This window comes from Mytilus californianus, unplaced genomic scaffold, assembly GCF_021869535.1.
Source record: "Mytilus californianus isolate M0D057914Y unplaced genomic scaffold, xbMytCali1.0.p SCAF_5, whole genome shotgun sequence".
Lineage (NCBI taxonomy): Eukaryota > Metazoa > Mollusca > Bivalvia > Mytilida > Mytilidae > Mytilus > Mytilus californianus.
The window spans coordinates 29,994,945-30,015,076 of NW_026262701.1; the positions used below are offsets into that span (position 1 = coordinate 29,994,945).

Below are 20,132 nucleotides of genomic sequence, written 5' to 3' on the forward strand. Positions count from 1 at the left end.
CACCAAGAGACATATACATTTTAACGATTCAAAAGTGAACAGAGTACAGGTCGGTGACAAGTTCACAAAGACGCCTAGTTAACAACTTTAATGTACCCACCTAAGACACAGCTACATTATATATCACTTGAAAGTTATTCTAAATTTTGTAAATTTTAAATTACAGCGAGATTTATATTAATGCGAATAAAGCGACTGAGTTAGTATCGCAATAATCAAAAATCGCATTCTGATATCTGTTGAATACATCTGCATGCAGATTTTTCTGATAAGGCAATGATTAATCTCGGATTTGTGTCCATTCATGAAAAATAGCGAATTATAAATGCATGCAATAATTTTTGAGATTAACAGTATTTGTACTTTCTGTTTTACCCGTTCGTAAAAAATCTAGGTCAAAACTCAAGTATGATCATTCCTTAATTTTGCTATATTAAACAAAATAACCTTTTCTGCTTTTTGTATGATATTTTTGTATATCATATGCGCTCAGAATCTATAGCTCTAGACCATCTTGTATTACTAGAATTTGTGTTTTAGACACTAAATATTTATCTATTATGTCTTGGTACTTTCCAATGAACTTTTTGAGAAAAAGGACGAGACGTTCTTTGACAAAATCATTGATCATTTATTTTTTTGCTCAGACACCGGTGACGTTTTACAAAGTTTGAATAGCATCTGCAAGCTATTGCTTATCGTCTGAGTTGAGAAATGTATATTCCATACGCGGAAGAAGTTGATATATTGCTGCTACGGTGAAGAAAATTGATAATTTCAAAATTGAAATCGTCTCGTTTGTCATAGATTCTAGTTCTGAGATGACCGCTGTTGTTAAATTCGAGATAAATGTCTAAAATGAGGCAGAGGAAACTGTGGTTTCTTTAAACTCTAGTTCAAGAGGATATCTTAATGGGACCCAATCAAAAAAGTTTGGATTGTTAATAATGTTAATGGAAAGAACATCATCAATATACCTGTATGTCAAATTGAATGATCTAGCTTCTTTCATCTTCTTGTTTTAAACAAGTGTCTAAAGAAACTACGACTCATCTGATATTAAAAGAAAAGGTCGGCCAGGAGAGGTGCACAGTAAGTTCCCAATTTAATGCCGACAACCTGCTGGAAATTTCTATCTCTAAATTTAACAAGTATGTTGTCAATGAGAAACTCTAGCATACTGATCACTAATTCTTCAATGAACATGTTTTTTGTTTTACTAATTATTAACAAAATATGTAGAATTATCTCTCAAAACAAACAATTTGTAGCGTATGGTACCAATGTTATAGAGGTAAGCCTGATGGATTATTTTGTTATGACGCGTTTCGAATTTTTCGTCTGGTATGGTGGTGTGAAGGGTAGAAAAATCGAAGGTTATGAAAGCATTTATTTCAGAGAATGACCAAGTTTTAAAAAAAGTTCTTTTCACTGTTTTGAATCCACATATGGATAATGCCACTACGCAAATAAACAGTGTCACAGTATTTCTGTAATCCCTCCTTCACTGCGGACAAAACTTTTTAATCTAATGGACGATTCCTTGTAGCATATATCTCAGATGAGCCAGCAGTGCACCATTGTTTGTAAAGAGCTTTGTGAAGTTTAATTATCCAATACAAACAAGGTAAGTATTCAGATTTGTTGCTAATTGCAATATTCAAGGAAGCCATGAAGGACTTGTGGTTTGCCAGGAATAAATATTTATTTAATTTTCTCTCTCCATATTTTTCAATCAACACAGTTATTTGGTGTTTGTAATTGGATTGTCATTACATAACAGTGAACTCAGTCGACGAAAATATGGATTAGACAAAGTTTCATCATCACCTACGTAATAATAGTCTGTTCCTGATCAAGTTTTAACACCCAGTCTTTGATAGAACCATGCAAAAGGCTTATAAGTGGGTCCACATTACATGTCGACCAAATGTAATGAAATTTTGCACATATGTTATGATAGTCAAGAGAGAAAAAACATCTAGCTTAAAAATATGATTTAAGGCTTATTTTAGATTTTGCAGCAACATCTATTGAAAAAGGCTTAATTTCCCAAAATTTCCACAAAAATGTCACAATTCTGTTACTCTGAATATGCTAGATATGGTTATCATGGTTATATTTAGCTAATATTTGAGTTGATTTTTATAACAAGCACCATTCGTCCTTTGAATCTTGATAAAATGTTTTTGCTTGAGTATAGCTATATTTTGGGGCTGACCGGTCTAAAAAGGGCATTTTGGACATTTTTTTAGATACTTCCTAAAAAGGTCAACAAAAAGACAGGAAATCTTGTAAAGTACAATGCCATTTTTAATGTTTTAAATATTTCGATAAAGGTTTACATGTGTGCTACAAGTTTTATGATTTTTGAGCTGGGGTCTCTTACACCGTTACCATGGCAACGGAATAAAAATGAGTAATTTTCACATATTTTTCAAAATAATCCGTGTATTTAATAATGAAAACTTATTAATCTTTTAACACTGGCTTATAATATTTGGTATGAAGGTGTATTACAATAAGACAGTGTATCTCATAAAAATTAAAACCGTCAAATGACCTTGACCTTTGACCTCAAGTCAAAATACTTGATTTTTTTTACATTTTCTTATCTGGAGCACACCTTTTCCTCTCCCTTGACAAAGTCTTTTCATACTTGACACACAATTGCAGCACCTCAATATCATGTGTCACGTACCATGGACGATGACCTTGATCTTTGACCTTCAAGGTCAAATAAAAAGACAAGGTCAAATATTTTATATGTCACTCTAAAACCAAACATATTCTTTTTGCCATGTCAATATGAAAATGAAAACATGTGGACTGATTGCTTATGATGCAACTATCCACGTCAGTTAAAATGAAGTGGTAGTAAGCAATTCATAGGCCACAGAAGTGCAAGACCTTTTTTAGTACAGCTAAGGGTTTGTCCCTGGGTGTCATGCCCCGTCCCTCATAAAATAATGATGTTATTTAGATATATCTAAACAAAAGGGTTCAGAACTCCATCCTTAACCCATATATAATCTTAATTGCCTTTCTTGTTCATCATGAGGGACATGCCCTGCCCCTACATACCATTGATGGTAAAATAGCTTGAAATATGTTCATATCCCTACCTCTAAATCATATATATATTCTCAATCAGCAAGACAACACCTTTGAGTACACCATATATGTTTTTGCTGTGGTTCATGCCCTTATATATCTGTTCAGATACCCACCCATAAACCATGTACTCAAATAAATATATCATGACTAGACCAATTAAGTGTAACATATATATTGTGTCCCTCACGCCCTACCCCCTCGTTTCATAAATTGGTAAATATATGGAAAACTGTACATATTTCCATGCATTAACCATATATTCTTACTTGCAATGACAATCTTCTTTTTTTACAAGAATGATTTCTACAGGGGAGACATTAGTTTTAATTCACTAAAACGGTTCAACCTAGTTGTAGTTAATTTCAAAGACAATTTTGTAGCATTCTGACTTTATGCAGAAAAAATTAAAATACTGTGAATTCAGAACGTAATGTGTGTAATATTATTATTGCATATTCATGGTGACTGTCAAAAATGTGAGATTAATTAAAGCAAATTTAAATCATATTGAATATTGTACAAAAAATGAAATGTAACTTAGGTCATATAACAGTCTGGGTCTTATAGGGGTAACTACATGTTGTGGGTTTTCCTGTTTGTTGCAGATCGTGTGGCGATCTCTGGGTGTACATTTTTGGTTAGTTAACTTCTGAGATGAAATATTGTCTCCTTGACATATACCCCATATCTGTTCTTGTTGTCTCCCTCAGCATCACATTGTGGCCGGGATTATATGAATGCTGTTCGTTCGTCTGTCTGTCCGAGCATCGGTCTGGATTGTAAACTTTCTAGAATAATTAATCGTTATCTAATTTGGATAAAATTTATGCAGTAGCGTTCTACAGACAACAGGTCAAGTTTGAAAATGAGCCTTGTACAAAAGTTTAGTAGACGGGTAACATTGAAAATCTGTTGTGTTATTCATATTGCAATAATTTTTAAATTTACAGAAATATATTTTGAAAGTTTCGATCAGAAAGTTTCGACATACATTGTACATGTAAACGTCAGCTTGTTAGATTTCCCAAGTAAACCATGAAGATTTTGATAATTAAAGGCTGGGTTTTGAAAAGGTCCAAGAAAGTTGTAAAATTTCCCCAAAATTGTAGGAGACGTAATTTTTTTATACCACATCTTTTTATCTTTATATTGTATGCTTTTTTGAGCAAGGAGAAAACCAACTTGAAAAAGACCTCATTATGAAGGCATTTGCGATCGCCCTAAAAACAACTCCATATAAAATGTTTCCACCAAAAGAATGGTTATCATCAAACTAGATCAGAAGCTTATTTGGAAACTTTACTTTAAAGAAAACAAATGAATTGGAGGACAATTCTAATAAAGTGGAAACAATTGATGAAGCAGATGTAGGACATAATTCAGACTTCATTGAAGTACTACTGTCAAATATTGAATATATTGAACTCAAGATCAGTTGAAGACATAATAACGAGAAATTATTGCTTCTTCTTCTGTCTAATATATGTGTTTATATATCAGAAATATTTGTGAATGTATCAACCAGACTCAAGCTAGCGAACAATAAGCCAGCGAACAATAAGAAAACGCGCCAACCTGATCATGCCTAAAAACCCACGACTTGCAATAACACGAATCGTCATTTGAAATCTGATGACAATCATTTCCAGTAGGAAGACGAAATGCAATTCCATTTTAACACAGACAAAGTTAATTAGTTATTTGTGTATTTAATACAACTTTTTTTTAAGCCGGGTATCTAGAATTCCTTTTAGCTAATCCTTTCTCTTTTTAGTGTTCTCTGATTAGAGATGGGTTTGTTGTCCTAATAATAATGAAAAAAAATAATAAAAATAGCTCACACTAAACTAGTTTAAAGATACAATTGAATCTTCTAGCTCATATATCCGTTTGAAAAGAAAAGAAAAAAACCGACTGAGTGTGGACAAAAGCTTTGCCGTAGGGACTTATTTACGAATTAAAGAAGGGAGGGGTTGGGTCACCATACCCCAACTTTGGACCTCAATTAAAAACTTTCCGTAACTTTACCCACCTGGGTCTTTTGATCCAGGCAAGCTTAGGCAATTGCCTATCATTTGCACCTAGTGTGGACAAAAATTTTGTCGTAGGGACTTTTTGTAGGATGTTTGGTCCAGATTTTACATAATCTTGGATTCAAACAATTTGTCGTTTATATTAACCAAAATCTTTTTGTCAATTGGTTTCTCGTTCTATTTGTTAGTCACTCTTACAGTAATCACTCTTCCTATCGAAATATAATAAATAAATATATAAGCTAAAATGTTTAATTGTATCTTTCAACAAGTTTAGTGTGAACTATTTTTATTAATTTTTTCATTATTATAAAGACAACAAACCCATCTCTAATCAGAGAACACTAAAAAGAGAAAGGATTAGCTAAAAGGAACTTTAGATGCCCGGCTTAAAAGTTATTAAATACACGAATAACTAATTAACTTTGTCTGTGTTAAAATGGAATTGCATTTCGTCTTCCTTCTGGAAATGATTGTCATCAGATTTCAAAGGACGTTTCCTACAGGAACTTCATAGGAAGAAAGATAAGAAGTTAGCAATATCCTTTAACTTTACGTTCCGCTATAAAGATGATGTTCTCTCACTAAATAATACAAAATTTGGTGACTATGTTGAACAAATCTATCCCATCGAACTAGAGATAAAGGATACTACAGAAACAGTTAAGTCTGTCTCATATCTTGACTTACATCTAGAAATTGACAATGAGGGTCGGTTGAAAACAAAGTTTTACGACAAAAGAGATGATTTCAGCTTCCCAATTGTGAACTTTCCATTTCTATGTACCAAGATTCCAGCAGCGCCTGTATACGGAGTATATATCTCCCAATTGATACGATATTCCCGGGCTTGTATTTCCTATCATGATTTCCTTGATTGAGGATTGCTGCTCACAAGGAAGCTATTAAACCAAGAGTTCCAAATGGTGAAGTTGAAATCATCCCTTCGTAAATTTTACGGACGCCATCACTAGTTGGTTAACCGTTATGGAATAACCGTTTCACAGATGATATCGGATATGTTCCTTATGTCGTAACTACAATACCCTTCCCTTTTCACGAATGTGAACTACCGAATTAGACTATTTACCGGATTTGTAACAACATAAGCAACACGACGGGTGCCAAATGTAGAGCAGGATCTGCTTACCCTTCCGGAGCACCTGAGATCACCCCCAGTTTTTGGTGGGGTTCGTGTTGCTTAGACTTTAGTTTTCTATGTTGTGTCATCTGTACTAATATTTGTCTGTTTGTCTTTTTATTTTGGCCATGGCGTTGTCAGTTTGTTTTCGATCTATGAGTTTGAATGTCCCTATGGTATCTTTCGTCCCTCTTTTCGTGTTATTGCAAGTGTTTGGTTTTTAGCCATGATCAAGTTGGCGCGTTTTCTTATTGTTCGCTAGCTTAATGCATCTTATTGTTCGCTGGCTAATGGTTCGCTAGCTTGAGTCTGGTAATGTATCATGACATGCATCTGTTGCATCACAATTTGGTAGTAAAATGATTTTCTTGGGTGTTTAGTCCTTGTTTTATCAACATTAAACTTGAAAATTCCAACTTTAATCTTGGAATTATCAACTGTAATCTTAAAAATGACTGATATATTACTTCTAGTCCATAGTTATTGTGATTCTCTGTATACCTAATCTAATTATAATTATTTTCTCGGCTACATTTTTTGTAAAATGTTACAGAAAAATAGACGTGTATCTAAAGTCTTGTATAGTTTCACGTAGCCTAATATCCTTGAAAAAGGGGGGGGGGCTGTAACTTTCCAATAATGGGTATACGTGGATTTGCCAAAAATATTGGCCATAATTTTGCGAGATTTTATATTTATGACGCTACTTTTTAATGACATTCTATATTGATATGCATAGTTCTTTCATAATTTTATATTGATTTGGGGTATGTTCTACATATCTTTTATAAATATGTTATGGAAATCTTATATTTATGGCCAATTGTGGTATTTGAATCAATCAGGGACTTTATATTTACATTAAAATATTGTACACAAGTAAAGGTCATTCTTTGTATATATTTTTTACATATATGTGACTAGCCATGACATATCCAGACTTATGGAGGTAAAACGTCATTGTGAGAAAAACGTGGTTTACTATATGTGAATTAGCCACTTCCAGGGTAAAGAGGGTACATTGTCTAAAATTTGCTTTTTGTATATTTATCTAGAATATTTGAAACAAAACTCTCTGTCATGTTATTATGACATATTTGTTGTAATAGCAATGAAACGAGTCATTTCGAATACCGGTATGAAAATGAGACTGTTCTATGACGACTTTTATTTATTGAAGGCACTAATTTATAAAATACAAAATCATTGTATTTATTGGCGCTTAGTAATGTTCAATAGCGTATTTGAATAAAATTCAAAGAATTAAATTTACTACAATACAAACAATTCTTATCTCTATTATAGAACATGTAATTTAAACTTGTTGAAATGAAGTTAGTTTAAAATTTGTCAAAGTAAGCCATAAGAAGTCCTTTTTTAAATTGTCTTTTAATTTAGATTTATCATGCATGTCTCTATACATAGTATGCGACGAATAACAGTTTATAAGTAGGTGTTCTCATATATATGCATTTGATACGGTGCTTTTATTATGGATATATTTCAAACTCCATTTATAAAAGAAAATCTATAGAGCAGAGAATTTTGATTTTTTTGTAGCTCTATTTTAGAACATGTAATTTAAACTTGTTGAATTGAGTTAGTTTAAAATTTGTCAAAGTAAGCTTTAAGAATTCCTTTCTTTAAATTTGTCTTTTAATTTATATTTATTATGCATGTCTCTATACATAGTATGCGACGCGTAACAGTTTATAAGTAGGTGTTCTTTTATATGCATTTGATACGGTGCATTTATTATAGAAGCGTTTGAATGAATTGGGAAGCTGCAAATATAACTGTCTTATATCTGGAATATCATCAAACGATCATCAAGCTTGGGTTATTATAAAAATAAGAAGATGTGGTATGATTGTTAATTAGACAACACTCCACAAGAGACCAAATGACATAGAAGTTAACAACTATAGATCACCGTGCTGTCTTCAACAAGGAGCAAAATTACTACCGCATAGTCAGCTACAAAAGGCCCTTAAATGACAAATGTAAAACAATTTAAAAGTAAAAAATAACGCCCCGATTTTTGTACAAAAAAAATGAACGAAAAACAAATATGATATACAGCAACAAACGACAACCACTGAATTATATGTCTGAATGTGCCATTCATTTTATATCACTTGGTGGTTAGACAGGTCCTCAAGTACTCAAAAAATCAAAGCAGTACCTCAGAATTGGCACTTATTAACGTCTGCATAATAAATGACAAAATTAGAAATTTGAACTTGGTATATATACAATGTAATAAAAAAATAAATTGTTCTTATCTTTGTTTTATCGTAGTTTCTTATGTCTTTCAGCGAATTGGTTGTCGGCAACATATCTTTGGTAATCTTTGTTACATCTATTTACAGCTTAACTTATCTCGGGACGGTGCAGTCATTGATATATTTCGTTGCAAACTCCGTACATTGATCGATATCATTCCGACACTATTTTCCTTTACTACTACATTGTAGAGTAGCATGCAGATCAGACCTAAATTGCCGGGGAGTTTGATTTCGCGAGAAACCGTATATTGGCCTCAAGATGTTATTTCTGGTTTTATGTTTCTATTGGGGGTTACTATCTTTTAAAATTTAAATACAACATCTAATTTGATTAAGTTTGAAATGAATGTTTGTGAAAGTTATGAAAACTTCAGTTACGCTTAATGCTCAAATCTTCATAACAAAACCAATACGATGACATAATGTGAGATGGAAACCTAAAAAGGACCAAATTTATTATTTCATAATTTAATGCTTTTTGTTTAATCATATTAAAAATACTGCAAAAAATACCGAAACCAAATCCTTTAAATGAAAAAAAACTGTACGATTGTGTTTTTGTGAAAACAAAATTTAAAACTTAATCCTTCCCTGCAAACAGAACTCCTGTTTTTATCTGGGAAATGATACCTACAAAAGTTGTCTCTCGCTCTTAAAAACAAAAACAGCCCCATTTATGAAACAAATTCTTTTTCTTATCACTTTGAAATGAAATTTCTAATTTCGCTCGGTCTCTTATTATTCCAAAATAAGTCGGCCCAAAAGATAAATTCATGTGAAACAAATAAAGACTACTAGTATTTTCAGAGATCGTTTTGCCTATAAAAGATATAATGTTGTTCATGTAAAATGTCAATCAAGAGAACAGCGCTCTATTGTCGGTCTCCGGTTTTAAAAATCCGGTGTTGATTCACACATTTATTTTCAACGCCGAAAAGTTGGGATCTGCCATTACAATCATCTATAGAGACATTTCTAGCTATTTAAAAAAATACAAACTGTATCAAAAAACTAAATTCTTGAAGTACAAGTTTTTTATCAATACTTGATACTGTACATCATAAAACGTAGAAGATAAAAAAAATCAACTGGAAAAGCAATCTCAAGTTTAGAATGCGTTTCTTGTTTTCCAACAATAATAAAATGTGCAGACTTGAAGACTCTAAAAAAAAAACCAATATGACCCAGCCTGGAAAAAGCCTGAATGATTGTAATACATTAGGAAATTTGCCTGTACACATTAAAATTCCCCTTTAAATTATATAAGTTCAATATAAAATAATAAAAGACAGATAAATTTAATCTAATTCAGAAAAGAACTGTAAAATTTTCTCTATAAGTAGTCGTCAATTCACACATTTAGTGTTTGTAATTGGCGTCTCATTATATCACAGCGAAACCAATCGGGTAAAAATACCATTTAGACAAAGGTCCATCTTCAATTACTTAATCATAATCTCTCCTTGGTCAAGTTTTTCAGAAATAAAAACAAAGTCACATAGGTGAGATTATATTGTTATTTAAATTGAGAGGTACATCTGAATATTGAGATTGCAGAGTAGTAATAAACATTATGCAATTTAAAGTAAGAAAATTTGAAAATGAGTAAATATTTTTATAAATAGTAAGAATCCTGAAGTGATATTATGTTTTTTTATAAATCCGATACGAAAATAGGAACAATATCAAATAAATTAAGACGCTACAGAAGCCAATTCTAACTTTCTAATTTTACAAATAATATTTGTTATTGATTGATGGATTATTAATGAACTGTAGGAAAACCCAAAAAGGTTAGAATACAATATTTAAAGTGTAGTTTTTTTCAGGAGCACATGAAAAGATGTCATTATTGTGAAACTGTCGAAGTAACAGCCGATCCTCACATATTTAATTTTATTTAAGTTCTTACTATGACATATACCGAGTAAGCCTGGTTTCCTTTAACTTTATATGTTACCTTTATATGTTTTCTATCTAACCCCCTTGTTTTATTAATTTTGTATTTACATTGTGTCATAGATCAAATTTATTCGTTCAGTGTATGTTCACTTGTTTTTGTTAATATGTCTTTTGATTGAATTAAGCCATTTCAATTGATATTTTATAGTGTGTTTTTCTATGTTGTGATGTATACCTATTCAGGTAGGGTGAAGGTTGGCGCCCATTAAAACGTTTAACCCCGCTGCATTTGTTAGCACCTGTCCTAAGTTTTAGTTTGTAAACCGGATTTGTTTTTTCTCAATCGATTTATGAATTTCGAACAGCGGTAAACTACTGTTGCCTTTATCTAAGTCAGGAATCTGATGTTCTGTGGTTGTCGTTTGTTGGTGTGGTTCATAAGTGTTTCTCGTTTCTCGTTTATCATATAGATTAGACAGTTGGTTTTCCTTTCTGAATGGTTTTACACTTGTCATTTTTGTTTGTACTTTTAACCTTGATCCATCAAATGTATTCCCTAATATTTAAATTTTCAAAACGTAACACTTCAAAATAGTGTTTATTGTCAATTTGTCAATACATTTTGACAGATGCAGTCAAGCATATGACGGCATAATACATAAGAGCAAATTTTGTTTATAACAATCAGAAGGTAGTATGACGATGTTCATTTAATATCTGAAGTCCAGATATAAAACCAACAAAATTTGAGTGATAATAATACGAATGCATTTCATACTCAAAACGCGGTCATATCCAGTGATTCGAGAGGGTAAGCACCTTCTCACATTTCTCCGTTCACAGTTTACAATTTGCAGTTCAAAGTTAACATTTCTCCTTCCAACTTAACATTTTACACTTCCACATGCTTCCAAAGTCACATACAGTAGTAACCGTCCAAGCCAGGAATTTTGCAATGTGTATTGCTATACCCGTTTATTTAATCCTATATCATCTCAGATGCTCCGGAAGGGTAAGCAGATCTTGCTCCACATGTGGCACCCCTCGTATAAAGAGTCCTCTTGCTGTATATTTCAAGCTTTATATTTATCGAGGTCTTAATTAACTGGGGATGTAGCATTTGTTTATGAAAAGAATTTTTTATTACTTCCTGTTACAAAAAAGATGGATGCTTAAAATGTAAATGACATTTATTCAAATAACAGAAGAAATGCATTTCTTAACTAACAAACTAATATGATAAAACCACTTTTTATCCTTGAATTTCTAAATCTAAAATTACTACAAGTCTATCAAATAAAATCATGCCAATAGGAAATTAGTCTGTCAGATAGCAGTATTGATATAGTTGAATTTTGTTTTATATAAATTGTAAAGCCTTAGAAATATTTAATATTAAATATCTTATATTTCCTCATTAGAAATCGAAATTCACTAGTTTACTCAAATTATTATCAGTTGGTCATTAAAAACAAAATTTTTGTAAGATCTTTCAACGAAATGGCACTCTGGTTCTACGATCATCTGTTTAATTCACTAGACCATACTATCATTTCGTGCCAAAAAATTACAAAAAATAAAACTGACACGGTTTTGCAATCAAATCTATTTAAATACCAAAAAAGTCATCAAACTTGTTCTTTAACCGATTGTGTCCTATATAAGACTGTTTCATTTTGACTGAGTATGGAAAACCTAACGGGTGATGATTCATACATAGCAGAAGACATTTTCCCGGTCAACACACCAGATTTCGTTTTTTGTGGAGTTCATGCGATTCCTTCCGATTTGTTTGTAACCTTGAGTTGTCTTCTCAATCGATTTATCAGATATGAATATTCTTATTTTTCTTACATACTGATGAATCTGGAGGTTCAAAATCATTTTATTCTAACGTTATAAGCGGCTTTTATCCATCCATTTCTGAAAATTGTCCGAAATATTTTGATAAAGTTTTGTATTTAAACATTCCAAAAAGCGCACTAGAAACTAATCTGGCAATGATTTGAAGTAAAGCAAATGCACACATATATATAAAATGGTGATTATTAGTTAGACGAAACATATGTCTTTCTAAATAGAGCTTTCAAGTAGGGGTCGTTATGATGCAATGTGAATAAATTAACTGCTTTCAAAAAGCTTCAATTACAATTACTCTCAAATGGCATTCATTTCCTTATTTAAAAAAAAAACAATGCGTACAAAAATTCTGAAGAAATAAAAATCTGCCTGTGTATTACATGTAAATAGAATACAATGTAAATAAACAGTTTTATGTTCTAGTACGAAAAATGGGTATGTCCATCTTATCGGTTTATGAATGAGATAAAAGGTAACGAAAAAGGAACAAAACATTTCATAGATAAGAGGTGCCTTTAGTTGCATTATAAAACTTTCTTTCTTTTTTCACAAGATATTGTTCGGAGATGAACTTACTTTACGCATATTTTCGAAAAGTGAAAAGCTTGTGTGTTTCATACAAAATTGTCTTTTCATTTTCTCACGTTTTTGCGATGTTTATCGAACCAAGTCGAAAGTAGCTAACAAATATTGTCTAAATTTAACTCATCTGCTGATTTTCAAATAACGGAAGAACATTTGATCCTTTTGAAAAAAACGAACCCAGTGCCTCTCCTGCATTCGCTGTTGTCTATGTTTTCAGTGTGATAGGGTAATGCACATAATATATTTACAGTTAATGAAATAAAACGTTTGAAATGTATGAAAAAAGTTATGCTGGAAGAAAAACTAAGTCCATTTATAAGTAAAATACAGATAAACAGGATTTTTGTTTTTACAAAATTTACTTCTGGATACTATCTTATGATCATAAACAAGCTTCTGTCCAAGTTTGGTAGAAATCCAATTAACGACGACGACGACGGAATGTGGGATCGTAATGTCTCGCTTTTCGACAAAAGTCGCAGGCTCGACAAAAATCATCAATATCACAAAATCTACGCACTATCGAACATTATTTTCTGTCCATAAAAGTCATCAATTGAAACGTTATAACTTATAAGAACACCGTAAAACTTATGTTGGCCAGAACGTGAATGAGAGATAAAGTTTAAAGCAATTCATTTCATCCTTTCAATGTTCATCCTTCTGTGATAGCTTGAATTGGTGTAATTGTGTTGTTATTCACTCCATATGTCTCATCATCCTGTGATCTTTCTTGCTTAATAAGAGTATAAGCCTTATTTATGACATCGAATCTGTTGCCGATATCTTGTGCTTTATCGTGTGGGTGATATATTCTCGCAGCATCCCGATATGCTCTATCTATTTCCCAATTTGATGCATGTTCTTCAATCTGAAGTATTTTATATGCTTTTCTCAAGAGACATTGTTTTCTCTTTCTGAGTTGTTCTATACGCCATGCCTCTTCTTCTTCTGGACTTCTTCGCAACAGAAATTTTGAAATTCTATCCCCTAAAAAGTAGTCTAAAGGTGACAAAAGAACTGCCAATCCAATACCGACCGCAAATCCAGCCGGACCCGCAACCAGTGTTGAAATAAGACAAGCTAATCCAGCTGTACCAATGTCTGTAATTGCGTATCTGCCAATTCTTCTGATTAACTCTCGCAGAGTAATTTTGTTTTCACGATAGTCTTTCACGAAGTGCCAAATATTGAAGGACCACCAAGCAATACCCACTGGAATAAGCACGCGTTGTAAAACTTTACCGGCTGTTTGTGATGCCGTAACAGCAATTACTTCTCCAACATCATCCCATACTTTTGTAGCTACGCTTGTGACCAGTTTTGAGTTAAATTTAAGAAAAAACTCCTTACCTATTTCAGGAAGGTCTTCCGGAAAATCTGACTGTACGTGTTGGTCTAAATCTGAATCATTTTGATTTGTGCTATCATTATGTCTGTTATTGTCACTCTCGCTATGTTCGTCTGTAGCAGTCGAGTTGTTGTTGAAAGTAGAAGAACTAGAACATTCATATTCTTCCTCATTATTTGTGAACATTGATTGGCTGACCTGAAGAGATTGTACTTCTTGAATCAATTTGTTGAAACTGTCAACTTCGCTGTCAGTCATTGAAATTGTTTTGTTTGTTTTAGGCTTTAACAAAACTGTAGACATTTCAATTTCAACTTTAACACTTGTCTTGAATATTTTGCTTTCTTTCGATTGTATGATCTTATTTATGGGCCAAAAGAAAATTTTTGCTCCTCTACCATCTTCCTTTGTTGACATCTTTGCTTCCTTAGTACATGCAAACTCAATGGTACCTTCGAGTTCTACTAGCACGCTTCCATTAAGTTCCAGGGTAGGGACAACGAAAGTATGTACCGTTTTCAAGTCTGTTAAACGTGTTTTGCTCAAATTAAGCTTTCCATTTTCTATCCAAACATAGTATTGTGATTCCTTAAACTGCAGCGAATCTTGTTCGACAGGTTTAACGATATAGGGATTTCCTGGGAAAAAGTTTGCTTCCACGGGACATACCTTGTAGCGCATAACCTTTCCCTTTCCACCATCAATACAAAAAGCTTCACTACATACTTTCCTTTTATAAATAACCTCCGGAAGTAGATTTTTCATTGAATTTTCAATTTGTATCTTTAATTCATTTTCTATGTGTTCCATTTTCCCATATAGAAAAACATTAAATTTGCGTTCTTCTGTTCCAAAATCGCTTGCAAATTCTGATATATCGACTGGAATCCTGTGCATTTTGTGGTTTTTTATATGTGCCTTTTTTATTTTATCTTCTGGAAATTTCTGATAACGTCCCTTGCATTTTTCATGAGTAAACTGAAATACCCTCTTCCTATGGAGCATCACGATTTTTTCAAAACTTGTATTCATTTGTTGAATTTCTGATACACTAAAATTTCGCTCAAATAATGAAGTTGCTAATGTATGTATAGACATGAACACACCAACATTATATCGCCTCAAAAATTCTTCACTTAATTGACAGTTGATATGGAAGGTTTCTCTTAGGAGAAATGTGTATAAATCTGGAATGGATTCAAATTCTCTTGGTGAATCTTTGGACGTTTCGTTACCCATCTGGAGCAAAAAACAAAAAAAAAGATTTATCACGCACCAAAATTGTATCTAAATGCACTGGGAAAATGAAGACATCAAAACATGTTTCACGTAATAAAAATACCTAATTTAATGTGTAACTTATTCAGAATATCTATCCAATTTTGGTCATTACAAAATTTCACTAATTTAAGTTTTACACGCTGTCAAAATTCAACATAGGTTACCTGAACGTGGTAACAGACTGTGCACTATTTATCTGGGGGTTGGGCCGTTGTACAGCAATTACTTTTTTTTTTAAATCGTTTTGCCCCGCTCATATTTATTATAAAATAGTTTTTGCCCCTCTAGTTAATAATCAGAAAAATAATTTACATCATACCTTAAAATGTGCATACTTCAAATCAATTAAATGTAAAAATTATTCTGATTGTATTCACAACCAAATTATAAATTTTTTAACAATTAATGGTCATCAAATTACAAGAAAATCATCAATAATACACATTAAGACCTGCATGTAAATATGTTGCATTTAGATTGTATTACAATTTTTAATGCAATTTGTTGCTTCATCTTTCTTGATGCATGGTACTTATATCGCTCTGTTTTATTATTTTGAACAAACATTAGAATGAATAACAAACAATATATACGAGATGTAAAAGCTATATACTGTGGTTTTCATTCAGAATAAATGATGGAACAAAGTAAATCAGACTTGAAATTATTTTCTGATCATGCTGATCATCATTAGAGAATCTTTAATTCTGTTTTCCATGTTAGTAATGAAATTATAGAATATATCTATGTAAATTCTGTGTTCTGACCACTGAACAAAACAAAATCCGGTAGTTAAAGCTCTTGTGCTGCACAGACAATATTGGCTTTGTTCCTAGACACACCTAATAAAACACCACTGCAGGCACGATTTTAACAAAATTACAAAAGTCCTTTGAAATACATATCATATCTTAAAATCAAACAAAAGGAAATAATTCTAGTTTGAAATTCTATCTTGTTTCATCACCTTTTTTACACAATGTATTCAACAAGTTTTAAAATTCCCTATTCACATCAATAACACTTATATGTGCATTTAAATTGTATGGTATTTTCATCACACTTCATAGCTATCTCCAATATCTACTTTTTTTACACATTCCAAATATTAGGTTTATTTTCATTTTTTTTTAATGTAACGACCCTTATAAAATATGCTAACAAATTAGACTTTTCATTTGTGATTGAATTCAGAAGGTCAACTTTAAAATTTCTTAAACTGCTTTCAAATCAGCTTGAATTTTCATAGAACTTCAAAACTATTGTTCTTACAGACAACAATTTTTTTGGGGGTTCATTTTTGCCTATTGTTGTCAAATTCAATGTTTAAATGAATAGATGAAATTTGTATGAGTTTTTCAAATGGAAATAAATGCAGATAGTCAACATTAACAATTTCTTAAACGTATTCAAAACACCTGGAATTTTCATGTAATTTGACAATCATCTGAACTATATACATATAAGAAGATGGGGTATGAGCGCCAACTAGACAACCCCCACCCAAGCCACTATCTATAAAATTAAACCACCACAGGTCAAAGCACGGCCCTCAACTTATATACTTATATAATGTGCAACATTTTCATTTCATTTATTTATTGCTTTTTACGTCATCAAGATAATATTGTTTGTAATCAAATCATCAATTCAATTTTGATCTTGACGGTAATGTACAATAAATATTTCTGATGAAATTAAATGTGATAACGTTGATGTGTATTTAAAAATAATCTAGTTTTAAGTAGGTCGTGTGTGTATCTGTATTTACACAACAAAGAGTCAATAAAAAATATTTCCAGCTGTCAAAATTTTAAAAGTCTTATTCTCTAACATAAAGTGAATTGAATATTCCATTTTATGTCTTACCTTTTTATCATTAATTACCAAATCTGAACGAAACCCCTATCCTGTTGTCACGTTGTGAAAACGTCTTATTGTACTTTCTGTTCTGATATTGATTACGTAAGCCAATAGAATATTGTTATAAATGGGTATTGATAATTATCACAAAAAAACACATTTTATATTTCAAAATTTTATTTGGATCAATATCTAAAAACCTGAAAAATAACGGTCTTAGATGATTTTTATACACTAAGATAACTTTGGCAAACTCAATTTGGGGAGATCAAATTGCATATTTTCATAACTTGTACCAATTTTATCAGATATCATAACACTTAACATAACGTCTATCAAATTATCAAGTAAGCATGGCGGTAAAATTCAACTGTCAGTGAACAGGCACTTCGATCACGATTTTCTCTGTCTACATTAATTTCACACTTTCAGGGGGTAAGGGGTTTATAAAACATGTTTGTTGTTACCTATTCCTTCAGTCTCAGTGTAATTTGACACATCGTTGGGGTAGTTTTCCCTTTAAATTCCATCGTGGCGAGTGCTTGTTTACGTACTAGAAGTTACCATTCCAATGAATGGTCACTTCCGGGTAACGGTTCTTCTTTATAAAGTTACAATAATACATAAAAGTATTATTAAGATATAATCGAATTACTTACTGGCCTTCCTTTTATTGTTTAGGGTGCTGAATAATATGATGTAATTACGTTAAATACGTTTTTGTGAAGCGCCGTTAAGGAACTACTTTCTGATTTCAATGACGTCAGATAGAAACGTAGGTGATAAGGCTACGAGTATGGAATTTTAAGGTTTATATTTAATATGTCACTGTCTTTTTGAAATAAGGGCAAACTTTCGCAGTTTTATGGATTTATAACGCCATTTTGTGTCATGAGCCAGAGTTTTCGTTAGCATTTCAAAGTTATAGTAGCTTTTCAGTTCTGTGAGTCGCGCATGTATTTCACCGTCACGTATAAATACAGCGTCGCACTAGCACTTCCGCATATCGTATCTGGCTGTCAAGCTGAGCAGAACGTAAAACCAAACAAACCTTCAAGTTAACAAAGCTATCTAGGTACAGGATGCATTTCGATATAAAGCTATTTTACCTTAAGCTATGCGATAGCATTTCAAGTTCTATATTAAGCAATTATTAATCTTTTTACATCCTTCGGAATATTAAACCAAAATCTTACTCAAAGACTTCCAGGAACCAAATACCGTTTTCAAATATTCCCGCTTACGCAGGTCTTCAACAGGAAGTGGCTTCATATTAGACAAGATGCGGAACCAGTTCAATGTTTACAAATTCCAATAGTAGTTTTTGACAAATTATAACAGTTATTAAAGATGTATAGATACGATATCCCACCACGTTGACAACTTTCTATAATTTCGTAATTTAATGAAATAAGTATATTTCATTTTCTCATTATTGAACAGAATGATTGACAGGATAAAGTCTTGCAGATATATATATTAAGTTACATTTGGGGTTCGGAAGGCCAGCATCTTACTATTCTAATTTATACTAACTATGTTATTGCTGTTATATGAGTTATTTATTGAGATAAATACATACTGGACAAGAATAAAAGTCATTCTTTTACGCTGGATTCATTTATATATGATCATGCTGGAGTCAACCAACTACACTTAAAACAAGACTATCTAGAGAAACACTATCGATAATCTATACTGAATTAAAAGTACACACGACCCCTACTCGCCCGCCTGTAACAATATCTTCCTATATGAAGTTGTGAATTATAACAACAAAAGACGATGATCTCGAAAAGGTCTTCCTGACAGAAAGTGAAACATGTTTCTAACAGGTGCATGCGACGCGTGCATACGTGGATTTGAATCCAACAACTCTATATATATAAGCTCTCATATTTCAATTTTGATTACAGAAATATTTTTCTTATATACCTATATGATTTCTATGTTAATTTTACCAATATTTGAGGTCTGGCTATTATAAAATATTAAAAAGTTATTGAATAAGACCATTTTGTACCAGAATAAAAATTCCTCATATACTTTACGTCCAACAGTAGGACTCGTCGTGGGATGATTTTTAAGATTGATAAGTGGCACAGTTTATATTGTCTGATTGGGAGTTTGAACAGGTGTTTTTTTAAATGTAATAATAACAACAACTGAAATAACGTGATTAAGTGTTATGTGCCTTAATAGCTTTCAATATTCGTGTAAAAATTCCGAAGAAAATATTTCAGTCACCGTGGAAACGGTTACAGGAAAAAGTGAATGAAATAATTATGTTGGCCAACAATCTCCAATATTCATTTCTGACATTATCCTTTTTAGTTTTTGTTTTTAGATAACACTGTTTTCAGTAAGAGATTGTTCATTCTGTTTATGATAATGTATAGTATAAAGTACAAAGAAAATATCTCTTATCTTTCATTTAAACATGGAGTAGTGCAACAATTTCATTACCGTAAAACATAAATGCGTGAATATAAGCAAGAGACGGAATCTTTTGTTTTCAAATTCCGAGCTATGTACTATTTGAGATGACATGGAAATGTGTATAAGGCAGGACACTAGACATTTATTAAGGCGCTTTTGGAAATATGCCTTAACACTGGATACAACTCGATCAATGTATGTTAACAAGAGTAACACGTCATGTGTTATTACGGGAATAGGAACTTTTGACCTGTCCTGAGTCCTAAGCACTT

At 32.1% G+C, this 20,132-nt stretch overlaps 1 protein-coding gene across 1 annotated transcript; it reads right to left on the reverse strand.

The window, feature by feature from the left end:
- Window positions 1–11,653: 11,653 nt before the first annotated feature.
- On the reverse strand, window positions 11,654–17,515 carry LOC127702651 (uncharacterized). The gene is made up of 2 exons (XM_052206941.1): window positions 17,428–17,515; window positions 11,654–15,516 (listed from the first exon to the last, which is right to left on the reverse strand). Exon 2 carries the CDS (start codon window positions 15,514–15,516, stop codon window positions 13,582–13,584), a length of 1,935 nt encoding a protein of 644 aa, XP_052062901.1. The 5' UTR covers window positions 17,428–17,515; the 3' UTR covers window positions 11,654–13,581.
- Window positions 17,516–20,132: the final 2,617 nt, after the last annotated feature.